The sequence below is a fragment of the Tinamus guttatus genome, unplaced genomic scaffold (assembly GCF_059628265.1).
Source record: "Tinamus guttatus ecotype Peru unplaced genomic scaffold, ASM5962826v1 Tinamus_guttatus_pri_ptg000340l, whole genome shotgun sequence".
Classification (NCBI taxonomy): Eukaryota; Metazoa; Chordata; class Aves; order Tinamiformes; family Tinamidae; genus Tinamus; species Tinamus guttatus.
The window spans coordinates 275,001-295,000 of NW_028288874.1; the positions used below are offsets into that span (position 1 = coordinate 275,001).

The following is a 20,000-nucleotide window of genomic DNA, read 5'->3' on the forward strand; positions in this document are numbered from 1 at the left end:
CTAATTCCAGAATGAGTCAGTATTACTGATATGGAGGATAGAGAACACGATAGAAAACACGATTTTTAATTTGACAGATGGCGGCAAAATGAGAAGCAATACAGGCACATTGGTGAAGAGGATTAGTTTCAGTATATGGACATCTACTGGAGAATTGTGGGCTACTGGTTCTATTCAAGAACATTTGAAGGAGGGATGAAAGAAATACTATCTCTTTTACCTGGTTTAAGAGGGTAACATGCTAAAAAAAGCAAAAGATAAAAAAACAAGGAGGATAAAGATAAAGATAAAAAAAACAAGGAGTCTTAGATTACTGCAGTGGAAGTTCTGGTCAGACAGTGGAATTAAAAAAAAACGTACAGAGAACAAAGCATTGAATTGGTTTGCCTGAAGAGAGCCTTGGATGCCCCAATGTAACGAGGAGGTTAGATGCACATCTGTGAAAAATTAGTTAAGTCATCACTGATTATTTGCTAGGAGAAATGGATGATGAGGTAAAGTTGCTTCCTTCCTTTTTTGTTTAACACTGTGTTACTACTATGTCATATCCAACTATCCTCATCAAAATAGTTGTCATATTAAACAAGCGCTGCCAAACTATACCTCTCATCAAGCTCAAAACTAACAACGTGCTGCAACACACGGGATGTGAAGAGATGCCTGCAGCAGTAACAAAAACAAAATATGGCAATGCTGAATTACTTCAAAGAACTTTCTGGTGAGGATATAAGTAAATGAGTATAGTCATTTCCAAGGGTCAGCTCCTTTAAAATTGGTATATCTCTTGCTACAAGAGAGAATTTTTTCTTGTACTCCATCACTTTCAAAATTAAACTCCCTGTGAGAGGTCCTTCCAATATAACAGAAGGATTCTGATGAGTTGTAGAGTTGCCAGCTCATCTCACTGCATTGCTTTTTCCTTTCTCATAGTTTGCATAACATGAAGGTCCATTGTCTCCACAGCTGCCTCAAGCCTTCACTTTTCTGAATGCCATAAGGGCTTCCAGCATGCTTTACTGATAGGAGATTTTTCTCTCTCTTCTGGACCCTGGCATACTACAACTTGCAGGCCTCATGTTTTCCAGTTGTATACTCTATCCTTAAAGACATCATCATTTATAATATTTAACTGGAACAACTGACAGGTGCCAGGAGACAGGTAGCAGTTGCTGGACACTTATGGAGGCCTCGTGAAGACTGTTTGTAGGCTGTTGGAGAGGGTTTTTGAGGCTTCAAAGGAAAAAGAAAGATAACAGGACTGGCAGTTGAGGGATAAGTATATACCAGGAAGGACTGTATAAAGTAACTTCCAAATATTTAGAAATGAAGGCAAATTCCCAAAGCCTACAGTATCTTGCCTGATACAAGGTGAACTCGTCTTTGAGTCTAGCACAAGATTAGCCTGAGCCTTGGGAAAACTTGCTCAGTATAACAGCTACTAAAATCCTGCTAAAATCAAGGCAATGGCAGCAAAACAAGTGTTACATTTAACTTTTAAGCAGCAGAACGTGTGCTGCTGCTGACAAGAAAACAACTAGATCCTATAACTGAGTACATGACTTCTTAATTAAATTGAGTTGAGTTGGTGTCAACAAGGAGAAAAGATACTTGATATAATATTCTCAATTATAGATAGCATGTTTTCTACGGAGGTTTCAAGTCACATCAGTTTTAGTGTAAGGCAATACTGAACTCAGTAAAACAGCAATGGGAAAGCTGGACAACAAAATACAAATAACTCCAAATAGGCTTAGATTAGTTTAGCAGAAATCCATGTGATCATTTGAGATTTTGAATAGAAAATACTATTTTTCTTGGAAAAATAAAAAAGAAGTCTGAAGTAGACCATGCCTTTGTAATAATGACAATGGGCGTTGAGTTCCTGAAGAGCATGTGAGCGCTTCCCTTCTACCAAAGCAGACAATTAACAAGTTCAGTTTCTCTGTATTTCTTTCAACCAGCTCTGCATATTTCTCATGTGGATGTGTTAAAAAAAAAAAAAAAAAAAAAAGAAGGAAACAGAAAGGAGAAAAAAGGAAGAGAAAGCAAAGGTAACAAAACCGGTTTATGTGTTGAATCTGAAAAGGGGCAGGAATGGCTCCACAATCTCTCTAAGATTCATAAAATGAATCATAGAATCATAGAATGCTTACGGTTGGAAGGGACCTCTAGAGGTCATCTAGTCCAACCCCACTGCACACGCAGGGTCACCTAGAGCACGTGGCACAGGACTGCATCCAAGCGGATTTTGAAGGTCTCCAGAGAAGGAGACTCCACAACCTCTCTGGGCAGCCTGTTCCAGTGCTCTGTCACCCTCACTGTTAAGAATTTTTTCCTTATTTTCCTGTGGAACTTTTGGTGTTTCAGTTTGTGGCCATTACCTCTAGTTCTGTCGGTGGCCACCACTGAAAAGAGGCCAGCACCGTCCTCTGCACTCCCTCCCTTGAGGTACTTATAGACACTGATTAGATCCCCTCTCAGCCTTCTCTTCTCCAGGCTGAACAGGCCCAGCTCCCTCAGCCTCTCCTCATAGGGCAGATGTTCCAGGCCCCTGATCATCCTTGTGGCCCTGCGCTGGACTCTCTCCAGGAGCTCCACACCCCTCTTATACTGTGGAGCCCAGAACTGGACACAATACTCCAGATGTGGCCTCACCAGGGCTGAGTAGAGGGGCAGGATCACCTCCCTTGACCTGCTGGAGACGCTCTTCTTAATGCACCTGAGGATCCCATTGGCCTTCTTGGGCACAAGAGCACACTGCTGCCTCATTGTCATCCACCATGACACCCAGGTCTTTCTCCGCAGAGCTGCTCTCCAGAAGGTCAGTCCCCAGCCTGTACTGGTGTCTGGGGTTATTCCTCCCCAGGTGCAGGACCTTGCACTTGGCCTTGTTGAATTGCATGAGGTTTTTCACCGCCCAGTTGTCCAGTCTGTCCAGGTCCCTCTGGATGGCAGCGCAGCCCTCTGGGGTATCAGCTACGCCTCCCAGTTGGGTATCATCAGCAAACTTGCTGAGGGAGCACTCTGTGCCTTCATCCAGGTCATTGATGAATAAATTGAACAGGACTGGACCAAGGATGGACCCCTGGGGGCACCGCTAGCTACAGGCCTCCAACTAGACTCTGCACCACTGATCACTACCCTCTGAGCTCTGCCATCCAGCCAGTAATTTGTTCCCAGTGGAACAAATATATGATCAGATATGGGTCCTCTGGAACACCCAGACTCTCAAATGTCCTGGTAAAATCAGGTAAGGGAAAGCTCTGTGGGATGTGATGATCAAGAGAGAGATGTAATTTCTCAGACAGTTAAGTCAATGTAATGACAAGCACTGAAAAAGAACTCTGCCTTTGGCTTTGAAGAGACAGTACACATCAAGTGAGAAAAGCTCCCTGGGATGATCTGTTTAGTGTGAGTTTTGTGGCCAAGCATATGGTCTGCAGCAAGTCATGTAATTTTTGGAAATTTTTTAGTGCATTTTTATTCCATATAGGAGTTACAATAATCAGTCTAAAATCCAGGGCGATTTTTTTATTTTTTGCTATGTTCCAGCTGGAAGCATTTTGTATTGCTATGGTGACTTAGGCACTCAGTAACACTAGGGAGTTTCTTACTTCCTAGCACAATCCAATAGCACAAAGGGCAATACATTAGATAATGTCTTGAAATCCCTCCCAGGCTTTTTCCTATGCAGCTATGATGCTATTGACACACTGGCTTTCCTGGTGATTTCACGTACAAGCATAAAAGAATTGCAAAGGTTCTGGAGCTGAACAGAAGAACAAGTTCTCCCAAGCAAATCTTTGTGACTGAACAGTTTTTAATCCTGCAATTTTTTTTCAGACATGGAACAAAGCATATGTGGTATGAGAGCCTATGCTAATTATTTCTTCTAAGGTTTTGTTCCCTTGTTAAAGTAAAAAGGTTTTTAAAGGTTAGAAAACATGTAAAATTAAGTAGCACCCAAACAACTTTAACCTTCTGTCTGACTAAATGATGGGACAAGTCAATCCAGTTCCACATTTCCAGTGTAACCGCTTATGCTAGACACTTGCAATTTCTCTTTCCATTTATACTTACTACTGACACTAGCCTCAATTCTTTCATGCTGCAGACATCCTGAACTATAAGCACGATTTTGTTTCAATATAGAGTTTTGTGTATGCTTTGAGCAAAGACATTGAAAGAGCCACAGCTACAGAGCTCCTCTAGCTGTAGGATTCTTGAGATTTCATAAATTCAAGTCAACAGAATATTATGGCTGAAGTAATTTTTTCTGCATATTTCTAAATGTTAGTGTTTGAAGAACGTTTTCAAAGTTACATCAAAAATCTTGGCTTTCTTAAGACTTTTTTTTTGTTTTCATACAACATTTTATAAAATATTTTCCTAATATCTTGTAAAACATTTTCCTAATTTAACCTGTTAATGAAACACATATTATTTAAAATTTTGTTTCACTCGTTTTTAAAGCTGTGATATTCTTTAGAGTTTTCTAAGGAAGCATATTTTTCTCCGAATACTTTTGGTGAAATACTTTTCACTACTATACAGATGTATTAATTGGATTGACTTGGCAAATGGATGCAGACAAATCCTACAATATTTTAACACAGCTACTTCAACATTTTGTCTCTCCAATTTCATATACAAAAATATGTTTTTCTTAAGTAGAGGCAAACTGTTTATTGACAAGAATATGTACAGCCATTTATGGAGATTCTGATCCAAATATTAAGAAAGGGAAGAAAGCATATTAGATGAGTAATTAAATACAATTTCGGGAATGCTAAAACTGTCATCAAATCCATTATTATTTTCCCTTGAGCACCAGGAATCATTTCTCCCCTTCCATCCCTGCCCCCCGTATTTTTCATATATCATGAAATGTTGAAGAAATGCTATTATTCCTAGATAAAACAAAGCTTGTATTCAAATCTCCAGTTTCAAACAAGAACGGGAGGAAGGTTCTATTGCTGCATTCCCCTGTCACACGGCTGTGGGCATGTCACCTCCTTGCACTGAGAGGGGAGAGAACAACAACATCCTGTTGGAAGAAACCTGGAAATTTCATACTTGGAAAAGCACTGCTCCAAGGGGACTTTTCTTGATGTGCTTTTCCAACTTGTTACTTTTGAATGACACCCCTTCCAACGTGGGCTGTCTGAGAGCCATGAGGAGGAGAAAACAGAAAACCTGCAGCCTTCACTCAATTGCAGTGTTGGGGTACAAGTAACTTCAAGACAGATTTCTCTTCATTTTTATCTTACTCACACTTACTATGGCAGAGCTGATGGGCTGATAGGAAATGAAAAGCAACAGGTCTAGCTGGCAGCCTGGCAGGTACATGTGCAGGCTCCAAAAGCAGATTTGAGATGAGTGAACTAGAACAAGTCACGATTCACTGCGGATCAATGGTCATCTGGCTCCTCTGGTGTGTCACGTGAGAGGAGAGCAAGAATGAGTTTGGGTAGATCTACCACTGTCTTTACAACCTTCGAGACTAGAGAGTTGATTTCCTACTTATATCATATTAGATGTTTGTATTTAGATTATAAAATGCACATATATTTATATGTAATTTCCAATATATATTTAACACTATATATTTATACTTCTCAAAGAATGAGCGTTCTTTATATCCTAGACACATTCTCAATTATTCCTGCCATAACAAAGAAGATATTTTCTTATTTGATTGACACTTTGAATGCAATTATTAATAAATACCCCTGAAGAAGATATAAACAACACAATCTTGCCCAAGTACACCAAAACACAAACTGGTTCACTTAAGCCAGAGACAACTAAAACTTGCAGTTCCTATTCTAAGTAAAATTCAAAATGGACTTTGAATTTAAAATGGCACATCTGAGTGGAAAATAAATCGTGCTAATCTTTTATAATAATTTCATCCTTATAATAAGCAATCATGCTGGTCTTGAAAAAATACTGAAGATGTAAAAATCAAAACTAAATATATACCTGTGGCCACTCTCTTGCTTTTATCAGGGTCCAAACACAGATAGGAATTTTCAGACGGTAAAGAAATTTAGTAATTGACAGATTTGCTCATGCCCTCATGAAAAATTTCCTTAATTTTCCTTTAGGCAAAACGAAAACAAAACAAATCCTAGCTATCTCCCATTAAAAAAAAAATGATAAAAACTTTTATTTCTTAAATTATTATATTGACACATTATTTCTTTAATGACTAAATCTTTGTGAATGTTTTTTAACCTGACAAGAAAATGTCAAGGCAATATATAGGCATTGATGTATTTTCAGCTCCAAAAGTGTCATACCAAATCTCTGAGCAATAGATAAAGAAAAGATTTTACTGGAAAACTGACATATTAGCAATATATTTTCTTTAAATTTCAAATGAGGCACAATTAAACCTTCTTAAGGGATCTGAATTTTTTTAGAATCAAGTTCTGATTAAGAAGATGACCTCAATTTTTTGATTCTAGTGACTGTTACTAAAATTCTCAGCCTTGACATTGTCTTGCTCCCTTTGGTGCCTAAACAAATGTATTTTTTTCTGTGATATAACCACAAAAAGTAGAAACTTGACTAGAAATTAGCTTAGGGCACAGGCCTCTAAAGTCTTTCAAATTCTCAACTGCATGTAGTTCAAACGTCAAAAGTTAACATGTTAAACAAATAGAGGGATTAGGCAGAAAGAGCACAGGAATTTTTTAAGATAAAAATTGAAAGAGAAATGACAAAGTACAAGAGATTTGAAGGTCTGAATACTTTCTGGTTGTTGAAGAAACATCCAAAAAGAGCAAGTCAGAGAACAACACGGCATATGAAAAGAGGCTATGGAATGGGCATGCTCAAAAATATCTATTGGTTAGGAAGTTTTAAAAAATTATTCTTTTTTATACAGAAACTTAGCAGCAGTAACTAAATATCTCAGTACTATTTGGAGTAGAGCAGGTAAATGTTCTCTATGCAAAAACTGAAAAGTTATTCAAGGATCCAGGAAAAAATTTTGGACTGTACTATGTATGTTTTCACCACATTGCATATAGGCTACATAAAACTTTTTTTTTTTCTTTCATTTCTGCTGAAAACTCTTACACCTGTAAAGACTGCTATTTTGGGAAGCGTATAGCTTATCACGTAGATAGTGTGGACAACAATGCTAAAAATAATTTCCTTTTACTAACATTTCCTGCACTTCTTTCACGTTTCATAATCTAATCATCAACATTTTTCCACCCTGGCACCAAAAATTTTGTTCTAATTCAGCAACAAGGAATTAAATAGCACTGCACTTACAACCATGTCTAGTAAATTCTTTCTTTCCCTGGAACAATTCTTTCTAAAAATGTTAATCCATGGGTTTGTTTGAGGACTGTATTTAAAAGCATTCTATTTAATGTTACCAGTGTGTATTACCTTTCAATGGTAAATTTATTGGAATGTTTCTTTTTATTTTATTTTTTAAGTGATAGGAATTGAAGTGATGACTAGCTTTGCCTGCTAGGACAGCTCTGGGGAATGCCTGGCCATTCAATCTGCTTTTTGCTGAACAGCTGATGACAATATTTAACAAGTAGAAGTGTACGTCACACTCGGCAGGGACAAAGGGGTCAAAGTGACCTGTGTAAGGCTCTGCACTGAGCCCTGGCTGACATTTCTTGCACTAGTTGAATCTTATACTCACTGCATAATTTTCTTCAAGGCCAGGGTTCATTCAATCTTAAAAGTAAGAGTGGTTAAAGATATTTAGCTATGACAGCTGTTCCACATTACAAAGCAAATGGACTTGGACAATCATCTCAGCTAGCATCTAGTGAGAAATAGCATACCTGAAAAAAAATCACCTTTTTACCTTTTTTCAGATTTCAGTAAGAATTGCAGAAAATATGGCTGGGAGGGATGCCAAGAGGTCAGGTAGCCTCTGCACCTTCATTCTCTTCCTCCTTCCCTAAGATGATAGGATCATTTATACCTAAGCTGCTCCTGACAGAAGCTTCTCTAATTTGTTCTTAGAAGTCTCCAGTAACAGAGGTCCCAAAGTCTAAGTATCTATTACAGATCTTAATTATTTTCCAGTTGGAAAGTTTTTCTTTTATTTTTTTCAGTGTCTATAATTCCTCCTCGCTGAAGTATTAATCAATAATTTCTTGTCTCATTCCTAATGGACAAGTTCATTCCCGTGTTCTTTGCACCAGCTTTCTGAAGAAAACAGCCTTCATCTTTAGCCTCTGTTTCTTTCTTCTCAGCTAACACAAATCTAATATTTTTAGTCCTTAGTCTTCAGAAGAGGCCCAATTCTCTTCTGTACTCCTGACATACCATGCAAAGCCATGGAGAGGAGAACGGTTTACAACTATAAGATGGCAATTGCCCATTGACCCCATCTTCTGTTGAAAGATGATACAAGTAAGCCCCAAATGAAAGTTCTCTTAACTATATCTTTGTCCCACCATTTTTGAAGAATGTTCAAGGTATTGTCCAGTTGAAGACTATTAGAAGAACTGGTTGGAGTAGAAAGATTGCTTTTACATACAACTTTCCTATTTGTGTATCCAAATACGCTTTCAAAACCACTTACCTTTGGGAGCATATATCCTATTAGTAAACTGCTACAATTCCTAGCATCTTTTCTTAAGCACGACTGCTTTTTCAGTCATCACAAGCTCATACTTACACTATACATGTAGCACTGCAAATGTTTCCTAACTTTTCTTGGAATATTTCACCAATTGTTTAACAATGTGTGAATACTAATCATGCCTTCCAAAGGCTTACATTCTCCTCCCATTCTTAGGCTTTTACGGATTTAAGATTTGGATGTGAAGAGGAACCCCTGGCATATACACTTGGCCTCAGCAAGTTTATTAGGATGAGAAATCAAGGAGCCTCAGATAATACAGCCTATCTCAGAATATTTGGGCTCGTGGTTAACCCAAACTTCTGCTTCACCAAGGAGTATGTTCCAGCCTAATGAAATATACACTGTGCAATACTGCGCTCATTATGGCATCTGTAAATACCCAACTACAAAACAAAAAATGTTTGAAATCGTAATTACAGTAGCTCCATTCGGATACAAAAGCATAATAATTCCTTTCAAGATGACATAAATAAAAGAACACACACAATAATAATGTGCTATACTTGGTAGGTGCTTTTCTCAGGGTATTTCACTGTTAACAGGGCATGGTTTCACCAGAGGTATATTAAACAAAAAAGATCAGTCTAACATCAACTTGACTGTGTCAAACACTTCACTGAACAAAGTATTCAAGTAATATACAGCTTTCATTACAATTGCATCTAAAGATATTCAAAACTAAGTCAGTTGCTAACTAAAGCTTGTAGGAGTGTGTCTGTGTGTATATGTGTGTGTTTTTTGTTTTACTTTTGTACAGCATTAACCACAATAAGTTCATCCTTTAATATTGTGCTGTAATAATAAACCACAACAATTCTGCTATTTTTTTCATTAACAGAAAGAGAACTAGAAGACTGAATGTTTCCACACATTTGGGAAATAAACAGGAAGAATGAAAAACGGGAATATGACTTCTAATCATCAAGAGAATTAAGTTCTGCAAAGGCTTTCAAATTTGAACATGATTATGTAAGTAAGGAACAGTAAGTAAGAAAGAGTAGCCTATATGAGCCCTAATTCCTGCATTCTGAGAAGAAAGGGAACAATAAAACTCAGAGAACATTTTTCACCTTTGATGTCTGATAACGCCATGCTTGCAAGGAATGAAGAAGATTGAGATCTTGAGAAGATTGAGGGTAAAGAAACAAAAATTAATCTGGGGGAAACCCTTAACCATATCAATCAGAAGTTTATAGAAGTTGTTGGAAATGGTTCTTGATAGCTCATGATCATGCAAAAGTTCTGCAACATCTTCCATAATGGGTATGAGGGAACAACTGATCTTGGTAAACCTGGGCAAAGGAGGATCTCTGCTTGATTTGTTATTCTGTTGGAAAAAACCATTAGAAAATCTGAGAAGTACTGCAGCAATAACTCTAACAGAGACCACATCAGGGTCAATATGACATGCAAACCTTGCTGGCACTGTTTTAAATCAGAGTGCTGTTAGATACCAAGAGAACCTTTTACTAACTGCGCTTTGCCACAGGATTGAGAACAGTGCTTTGTATATAGTCTTCACTATGTATACTCATGCTTTTAGTCATCTTGAGATTTGATTATCTTAATGTGCTCTACACATGCAATTTCTCATTGAGATGAAGCCTTTCTATAAGCTCATTAAAGGGCAAAAAAAAAATCACACCTAATTTTTCTTTAAACTTTGTGAAGTGCCTAAAGTTTTCAACTACTTCCAAAGACTAATCAATAGACTATACTTGCTTAGCAACACTAAGCAAGTATAAAGCAGTTTTCGAAATATACAAGCAGTTTTCAAAATATATGGTTAATGACACTGCTATCATCTCAGTTTTAGTGTTGTACAAAGACAGGAGTGTGAAACCCAAGTGTAAGTACCCAACCACATTAAGAAAATTTAGGTGCATAACTTCAAACACATTTTAAATATCTGTAAAACTATTAAGGATGCTGGATTTTCTTACACAGACTCTTTATGTGACAAGTGTAAATACCTTGCTCATACACTGAGAATTTTTAACAGCAGCGCTACAAAGTTTGCAGCAAAGCAGCTTCCAAAAAGATTCTGTGAAACCCCACAGATGCCTACCAGGGTCTACCAGCCATGCTACAGGATCTGACATGTTTCAGCTGAAAGCAGCTGAAGACACTGTATCTCTGGGAATGGACTGTAAAAGTGCAACAGTTGCGGCTGGAAAAATGTAAAGAAATAGCAACTACTGATCCAAGAAAGAACATGTAACATTTAAGAAGCTATAGAGGAAATGATAAAGGACTGGAACACCCGCCTTGAAAGATAAGGGAATTGATGATCAGAAGCAAAGATAGAGAATAAATGAACCGAAAAGTAATGCAATGCAATATATACATAAAAAAGAAGAATATAAAATTTTAGTGAAAACCTATGTCAATGGCGAAATGTATTATTAATCAAAATTTTCATTGCATATTTTGTATTAGTGTCTATATATGACTGGCCAGTTGGGAGGCAGTCACAACTCAAAGTTTACTGTATCATGATCCATAAAAGTAGTAAAGACAGCAAAAACTTTTAATGGCAAGAAAACAACATGATAAAACATTGAATTACTGGGTATGCCTGTCCCTTTCAGATCCTTTGCAGTGTCAAGCAAAGCCAAAACTGTTGTATTCTTAGCTGTTACTCTTTTAATATAAAAATAAAAATCAACTGTTGTCACAAAGTCTCTTTGCCCATTATCTTCCCTCCTTATGTTGGGTTTATGAATAAAAATGTGTGAAATGAAATTTCCGACAGGCATTAAAATATCAGGTGATTAGGTGAAACATTTTTGATGAATAAGGATACCCAAAAATACTGCATTTGCTGCTAACTTTGTCAGCTCAATTACATGCTTCTCACTTGTTTAATAATGCTTGTTACATCCCTGTTAATTGATGTGTTTCCAGAGTTTATTTTCTTATACTCTATGTCAAGCCTTGTGCAATAAACGAGTGGATGGATCATTGGATGGATGGATCATTGCTGTCTCCTAGAATTGAACAAGCCTCCAAGGTAAATGCAAAGAGATCATGAAATGGGACAATGCAATGATAACCAAAAAAAAAAAAAAAGAAAAAGAAAAAGATAAAAAAGAGGAAAGACAGGGGATTGGAACATTATGAAGTTAAAGAAACAAGGGAATGAAAGGGATTAAAACTGGAATGAGAGGTAACCTACTGTAAGTGGTGTGAAAGCTTAACAGTGGGGGACTGGAATAATCAGATATGGGAACGACCTGACAATGGAATGCTTTCAAACTGAAGCACCTCAAAAGTAAATGATCTTAGAGTAGAATAATCAGAGTTGCCTCTGGGAATAAAATTTAAAGATAAAAAAGTTTGAAAAAAATAACAAGTTTGATGATTATGCAGATAGAAGTGCAAAGAGAAATGATCCAGTCAGGGCAGGAGTGGGAAAGGTAAAAGAGCAGGGTTGGGAACAACAGCAGAATACAAAGGCAAAGGGGACTGAAACCATACGTGGCTGGAACTCATCCTTTCACAGACAGAACTGAAGACGAAGGACTACACAGGAAATGTTCTCTTTTTTTTCCCCCTAATTTATCTCAAATTCTCTATTATAATTGTTGATTTGGGCAAAATTTCTTCTTTCTTATAATAACCTGACACAACATTTTTTTAGAAACAGCTTTAAGCATCTTAGGATACACATACATTTCTTGATATGTGTCTTCAAACAATTCTAGTCTTCAAAAGAGAATACAGCATTACAGCAACCCTAAACACAGAATATAGAGTCGCATATGTGTGGCTCATTATATGAAAAAAGTGACTCTTAAGAATTACCTCTTTTTTACTGTACTTAAAAATATATTTAATGATTAAAATGCTAGAAAACAGTATGAAATTAATTATTCCCCAGGATTCTGGATTTGATGTTAAAACATAGATTATTTCAACACACCAATTGGGACTACATTTGCCCTGTTGTTATCAGTACACATTCTCATAAAGTATGAACAGAGGGAGCACATGATGACATGGTCATGCCACAAAGCTTCACCAGTAGGAGACTGAACTTCCTTATGTCTCATGTGAACTCCTCTCACTCCTTACTAAATAAGCAGCTGTGAGTTTTGATAGAACCACTCCATGTCCCCTATGTTGAGAATACAGTTCTCAGAGTTTTTCTGATGACTAATTTCTTGTTTCCTTAACTGCTATGGACAGCCTTGCAGTTTAAAATTTTACCTTTCCTCCCCAAATGTATACAGTTAAGTAAAATGGAATTTCACATGATGAATTTGCCAAAATATGAACACATGCAAAACAGATGCATTAAGTGTTCTGGTAGCAAGCCACAATGATCCACGTCAGTTGCAAGAATCACTGCAGGTGATCAATATCTAATACAGAAATACAGATAGAGGAGAAAAAGAGTTGAATTTAATTTCTAGCCCTGTTATTTCCTTTTGCTGGGAGTACTATTGAACACACAAATGGAGGTACAGGAAAAATAACAGCGCTGAGTTGACTTCATAATGATGTCTGTCTTTCATTTACAAATCCAAAACTACTGGCTCTGAAGGAACTGACTTTCAAATCCCTTCAAAACTCTCCGGGAATACACAAGTCCTGAAATCCTGGTTAAAAAGTTGTGTCATTGCCAACCCCTGCACTGCCACTATTGCCCCTGAATATCACCAAATGTCTTGTCCAGTGATACTGCTGCATCAGGCACTATGGAAGTTTTACACTTTTCCTAGATTCCCATATCCATCAGGTTTAACTGCAATTGTTTGGTTGTATTACATTTTTTTTTCTTTTACTTTACAAATCCACATCTATACCATAAAGATGTGTATCTTTTCTTTCTGTGCTTTAAACCAATGCTTTTTTATCTTGCACATATGCTGCTAGTTACCATGGCTCTGCTATAGCAAAGGCAGCTTTTAATGCTATAAATATACACTTGAATGTGATCTCTCTCTCTTTTTTTTTTCCTCTAATAGGCAATCATGTGATCATCAGAATTTGTTCTTTTTTTTTTTTTCCTATTTTATTTATTTATTTAACTTTTGATCCCATGGTACCTGCATCACTATGAGACTAATGGGACTTTCCTGCGGCCAGTCAACTTGGTTAGCAAGAAAAACTTGAACAGTTCTCCTTTCCTTTCCTTTTTTATTTTTTTTTGGTGATGGAATAAATAGTCACTGCTTGGCACTAGAATAAGGCAAGGATAGACAGTAATATTTTTTGCATCAGTACGTTGCTCCATTTACTTTCAGGAACAGTAGGGACTACAGACTAATAACTTTTAATACATAAAATGACATAACCCTCCTTTGTCTGTGCTGCTATTAATCTAAAACCTGTAGCTTTTCAGCCAAAGCTTGGTAATTTTGGAGAATTCCAAATTCAAAAAAGGAAACAGTCTTAAGTGTTGATTTAAATGAAAAGATAATTGTTTGACACATTAAAGGAAACTGGAAATTTGAACAGAACATATGAACATGTGCCCACAGTGACAGAGAACACATGCCTGAAATGAGCAATGTATTTTCTCAGTAAAGATTTATGTCAGGGGAGCTAAACCTAATAGGAACTGGATTTGAAGACTAAACCAAGGCAGAACTTGGATTTACTGCTGTTGAAACAGAGGAAGTATATCTAGGATTTGGGATCTCACTAGTGGAATGCTGCAAGACCATGGAATTATCATCTTTCATCAGATTGGAAATGGAACCTGGGAAGGCAGCAGAAAATTTCAGATGCCATGTGTAATTATCAGCATTTTAATTTTTTTAATTGTCAGGCCATGATCATACTGATTATCTAAAACTTAACCTCAGTATTTTCAACAGAGACCACTATGTATTCTCTGCATCTAAGAAATGCACCAGATTACATACTGTTACCAAAGCAAAACCGCTTTTAAAGTGCCAGTGCCGTAAATACACTGACTGGGATTTACTGCACTTAATATCCATTTAAATGTTAGGCATTTAAAGTTATATATACCTACTGTATCTTTCTAGTCAATGAGCAGAGACAATTTCCTAAGCAGGTTGATTCACCCCACCTACATTAGATAACCTGTCTACGCGTTGGATAAGCTGATCCCTGTAACTGCTCTCATTACACTCATTCTGAAAACCAGGTGTGAAGAACCAGGTTCAAATCCAGGGGTGGAATAATTTCCCCACTTTCTGACAGTCAATATGAAGTACTGCAGTAATGGATATGTCTTTGCTAATGTTCTTATGCTCAAAAAAAGGATTATTGACTACTGAACTTGCAACTGCAATTTTTTTTAAGATGACAAATAGATACCACTAAAAATATTAATACGAATGTACCATCACCATATATTTATCTGATAAAACTATACACCATACAATTCTAACAAAAGTGTGCCTAAGATGCTTGGTCACTGGAACTTTTCCCTATTTTCTTGCTGATGGTCTAATAGCAAGCATATATATTCCAGTAAGCTTGGTCTAGAACCCGAATCCAGCTGATTGAAGGCTCTGCTCTCTGAATTGTACACATCCTCTTCCCTGTTCCCCTCCAACGTTGCCTCTCACATTGCTGTCTCCTTCCCAGCTTCAAGATGACAGACAGAATGCAGTTGCTCTGCATATTCATGGTATGGTGGCTAGTATACTTTCCTTGGATACAGGAGACACAGATTTAATCTCCTTGAAGATGAATAGAGCCACCTACTCTATAGCAAGTGCTCTAACTGTCACCATGAACACTTGTCTTTCCGGGTGAACCATCTGTGGGAGATGCAAATAAAAGGATGGTGGTGGCAGTAAAAGAGAAACTATTTCTAGTCTACCAAATATTCTGTGTTAAAAGAAAAGAACAGGATTATGTAATCTGAATCAGCAGTGTGAAACTTAAAATCTATTTCTCTTCATTTTTTTTTCTGCAATCCTTATTTACTGTCCTGCTTTCCATATGCTGTTCTTTTCTACCTTTTTTTTTTTTTTTTAAATAATGCTCTTGCACTGATCAAAACCAAACGCACTTGTATGGATGTGGAAGCCAGGAAATGTCCCCTTCTCTTCCCTGGTTCTCTGCCTCCTGCACAACCCTCACACTTCAACGACTTTCCATACTCCCTTGTAGGCTTCATTCCCTTTTTCATACTGTCTGTGCCCTCAGCAAGTGAAAGGCAACGATAGCCCAAGTGAACAGATCTCCAGTCCTAGTCTACAGCTTTTCCTGACAGTCTGTGATCTGATAGGAGCTCCTCAAACTGACACTGCATTTGGTGCAGGGTCTGAAGGAGGGTAGCCCCTTTCTCCAGCAGCATCTCAGCACATTTGCATTTGGTTGCTTCAGTCTATCAAGTGCTAAGCAATGTGCTGTCATAAGGTTCAAAAGAGTCACCACTGTAAGTCCTAAAACTGCCAATTTTTGGCAAAAGCCTCGCTACTTGCATATGTTATAAATGAGAGAGGAAGACTGAACACTGAGTTGAGATGTGATTCAAGTCATTTGCCTTTTTTTATAGACAAGAATTGCTGCAATATGCAATTTCTTAGCCTTAAACATAATTATACAAGGCAGCCATATCTACATAATCATATGCATAGATATCTCAGTTTATCCAGCAGTATGTCAGACAGTACACAGTATATGTAAACATATCTGCCAAACAGTTACAAAACAACTTTAATAGCAAGTGTCATTCTTTTCTGTAAAGTAGCTGTTTTTAACACACATGATCTAACTCTTGTTTGCTCTTTAAAGTTTTATTGTCTTGGCATTTTATACAGGAAGAGAGCATTAGCATACTCAGGAGAACTGCTAAAAGTAAAAGGCCTCAAGCTACCCACTGCATGGTTGATAGCATAAAGCACGGGATATAAAAACTTTTGTCTGATTGCTCACTTTACTTGTTTTAGAGTAGTGTTACTCTCAAGAGCATATATTCATGTTCTTTCTACTTCAAGTTTTATTACTTCTTTTGTATTATTTAATACATCTAAAGACACTTCCAAAAGACAAATTTTTCCATTTTGAAAAAGTAATGGTTTGGAACCTGATAAAATACATTAATGTTCACAGTATATTATTTTCAAAGGCAAGCAGAATAAATGTGTAATAAAACAATTAAATGTAGGACAATAAACATTTCTATATAATCAGAAATATTTGAACATGCCAAACAAATGAGAAACTTAGCAAAATATCTCTCCAAAAAAAGGACGAATCAAAATGGATTTGTCAGACACCAGAATATAAGTAAAAAGTGTTTACTATTACTCCTAAATATCCCACTCTAGAGTTAAAGAGCAGATTAAAAATGTGAAAGAGAAAAGGCAATAAAAAAGGCAGATTGGTTCAGCTATGTTAAATACAGAAAAAAAAGAGAATGTAATTGTATATATACATTAAAAATCATCCTACAGTAAACGTAAATCTAAGTCTACTTAGATATCACACTACTAATTATTATATAAATAACCTGGGAAACAATACCTCCAAGATACATGTTTTACTATTTAGTAAACAAGAAACTGCCACGTTTGACACCACTGATTAAGGCCAGGCATTTCTAAAGCTTCAGACACATTTCTGAAATCCACAATACATCAATTTTTAATACTTCCACTCTCTCAGCTCCATTAAAAAGATGGTAGGGGAAAGATTTTAGAGTAATTAATGATATAGTTAGCTGCTAAATATTAATAGGAATCGTAGTCTTGCATAAAATATAACATATAAACCTTGCCAATACAGACGCACCAGTAATTAAAGTTGAATATGTAATTACACTGATTTATAAGACAGGCAAAAAGTTACACTTTACTGGCTTCTATGTAAACTGTGGGCAACAGTTAAACTTTGCATTTTACGGTTTATATAAATGGGCAATATCTCCACTGCAGTTCATAAATGGTTTAGAGACTTGTAGTTAAAATCGCAACTAATTCCAACACGGACCTTCTGACTACATGTTACAAACCGAGCTGTGGAAATGATGGAAATGACCACACAGACAGCGAGGAAACCTCCAGTGCTTGCAAGCAAGTTGAGAAGATTTAAAAAAAAAAAAAAGAGAGAGAGAGAGAGAGAGAGAGAGGGAGAGAGAAAAGAAAGGCTGATACCAAAGGACCTTGAAGGATGGTAACTATTCACCAAGTAAAGAAGCAGGCATCGTCTATTTAAATGTCTGGTTTCTAACATATAGCTCCAGATATTTCACTTACCTATGTTTCAAAGCAGTTTTGAGTAATATTTGGTCTTAGAGAAAAAGCTTTTTTTTTTTTTTTTTTTTTTTTTTTGCTTTAAAGCATGCAAACTGCACTTACATGTGAGGCTGAGGAGAGCAGCCCGGACTGCTATTTCCATTACTGTCAATGTGATCCAGCGAACCATTGAGATCTTCATGGACTGCCTGCAGTAAGCCACTGGATGCGTTATTTATCAATCCTGGGTTACTAAGCAATGGTAAACTGCTCTCTGCCAGGGCGGCCTAGCAAAACGAAAAGTGAAAACAAAATCCTCAGTCCATACATATCCTGACCACTTTTCTATGTTCATACACATATGAATGTACATTCACAAAGCTGCTCATATTGCATAGCTGAAACGGGTAGTCAGAGATTTTTGTAACTTTTTCAGTCATTTTCACGTTCCCAATATAACGGCATCTCTATTTTGGGTTTCTCTTACATGACTTCCGTTATTTTCCATTGCAAACTACGTTACAATATTCATAGCACTTTCTAGTTTTACATCATTTCTTGACTTTGAATTACATTTAACCCCTATGTCCTTCCACACAATGTATGGCTCCTTCATAATGCAGGCAGCTGCTATACTTTAAAAAATGACCAGAACTTAACTCAAAATAAAAAAAGTCCTGACACTTGCCTCTTCTGCATAAAAATTATATATTATAATTAAACTTTAAAGTTTTTGCCATGAGCACCATGTTCCCCAACACTATGATGTGAAATCATTTATGACAGCTTGGATAAATATTAATGCATATCCACATGCATTTGCAAAAGCTTCTATCAATCTAACGTCTGCAGCAAAACTGAGTGTTCCAGATTTTGCCACAGGGTGTCCTTCTTGCTTCTTAACATCAAAAGTAGCACGAATAAGAACTAGTACTTGCAGTGCTAGGTAATACAACTTACTTGGATGATAAACCCAACTATTAAGAGTGACCATAATGTCCACATAAACATAAATACAGGTAACTGTATAACCATAATAGCACAGGAATTAAACATGTCACATATAAGAACATAATGAATATGTGCAAGGAAAGAGTAATTTAGTATTTTTTTTTACCTGCAAGCTTGCATTAAGAGCTGCTCCATAGCCTAAGCTGGTGGGTATGTTTTTCACTAACGTTGGGCTTCTGAAAATAAATGATTTTTCAAAGTTTAAAAAGCAGGTAGAAATCCTGGCTGGCTCGTTGGATTAATGCATTGTGTTTTTGTCAGCTCGGAAGACCAAAGATTTAAAAGGAAAAATGAAATGAAGTGGAGGATGAAGGGGTTCAGCCCACAGGAGCACAGTGATTTACTCGTATCATCAAAACGAACACTTTGCAATCTGACCCACGTGGAATTTTGCTCTGCAGAGCAGCTCAGTCGGACCCTGGAAGGCTCTAACCTTCCTCAAAGAATCTGAGGGAGATGACTTCAAACTTTGGAGAACGCCTCCCTCAGCTTCGACTGCTGGCTCACTTGCTCTGTTGAGTCCTGAAGCAACACTGCTACAAATACGATTGTTATATACAATTACTCGAAAGTGCTGAATAATAAGATGGTGCTGTTTGCTGCCAAGAAACTATGACCAAACATCATCACAGAAAAAAAATAACTGGAAGTGAATCAATCAGTTTGCAGCAAATTAAACAGAGTATATTTAAAATAGTCTAAAAATACTATACACTGTATCACATGGAATTATATTTTCAGTAAAATTAAAGGTTTAGGATGATGTGAGAGGCCAGTGGGGTGGCTGTTTACAAACAGCTCCATTACAGAAATAGAACACTTTCCTGCAGAGACAAACCTCTAGCTTTTCTCCGCACCTTTGGTATTCCGAATGGTTTTATCAAAACTAATTATATACTCTAACAGAATAAAAAGCATCCACAGAACCAGTCATACTGACATGGGATTAATTTGAAGTAGGGCAGCAAGCATGCCAAAGGTCCTCCTGTGAAGGCTTCTCATGAATACCACCCTCATCAAGAAGATATTTTTGAGGTCAGTACTATAGGGTATGATACCTGTATTCTGAAATGACCTTGAACGACTCCCTACTTCTGTCAAAGGGTTTACAGTAAAAACAAGCTCATTTAAAACTCTTAACACATGGACAACATATGTACATGGAGCTATTTTTAATATATGGT

At 36.9% G+C, this 20,000-nt stretch overlaps 1 protein-coding gene across 3 annotated transcripts in view; it reads right to left on the bottom strand.

The window, feature by feature from the left end:
* FOXP2 (forkhead box P2) overlaps nt 1–20,000 on the bottom strand; it is a 349,666-nt gene that overhangs the window by 8,419 nt on the left and 321,247 nt on the right. For 2 of the 3 annotated variants that reach the window (XM_088529736.1, XM_088529737.1), the window contains 2 exons: nt 18,923–18,992; nt 17,889–18,092 (listed from right to left, as the gene is read on the bottom strand). In XM_088529736.1, the coding sequence (XP_088385862.1) occupies nt 17,925–18,092; nt 18,923–18,992 (238 nt within the window). In that variant the 3' untranslated portion in view covers nt 17,889–17,924. Of the gene's footprint in view, nt 1–17,888; nt 18,093–18,922; nt 18,993–20,000 lie in introns of those variants that run through there. The other variant, XM_088529739.1, reaches the window with a different exon arrangement.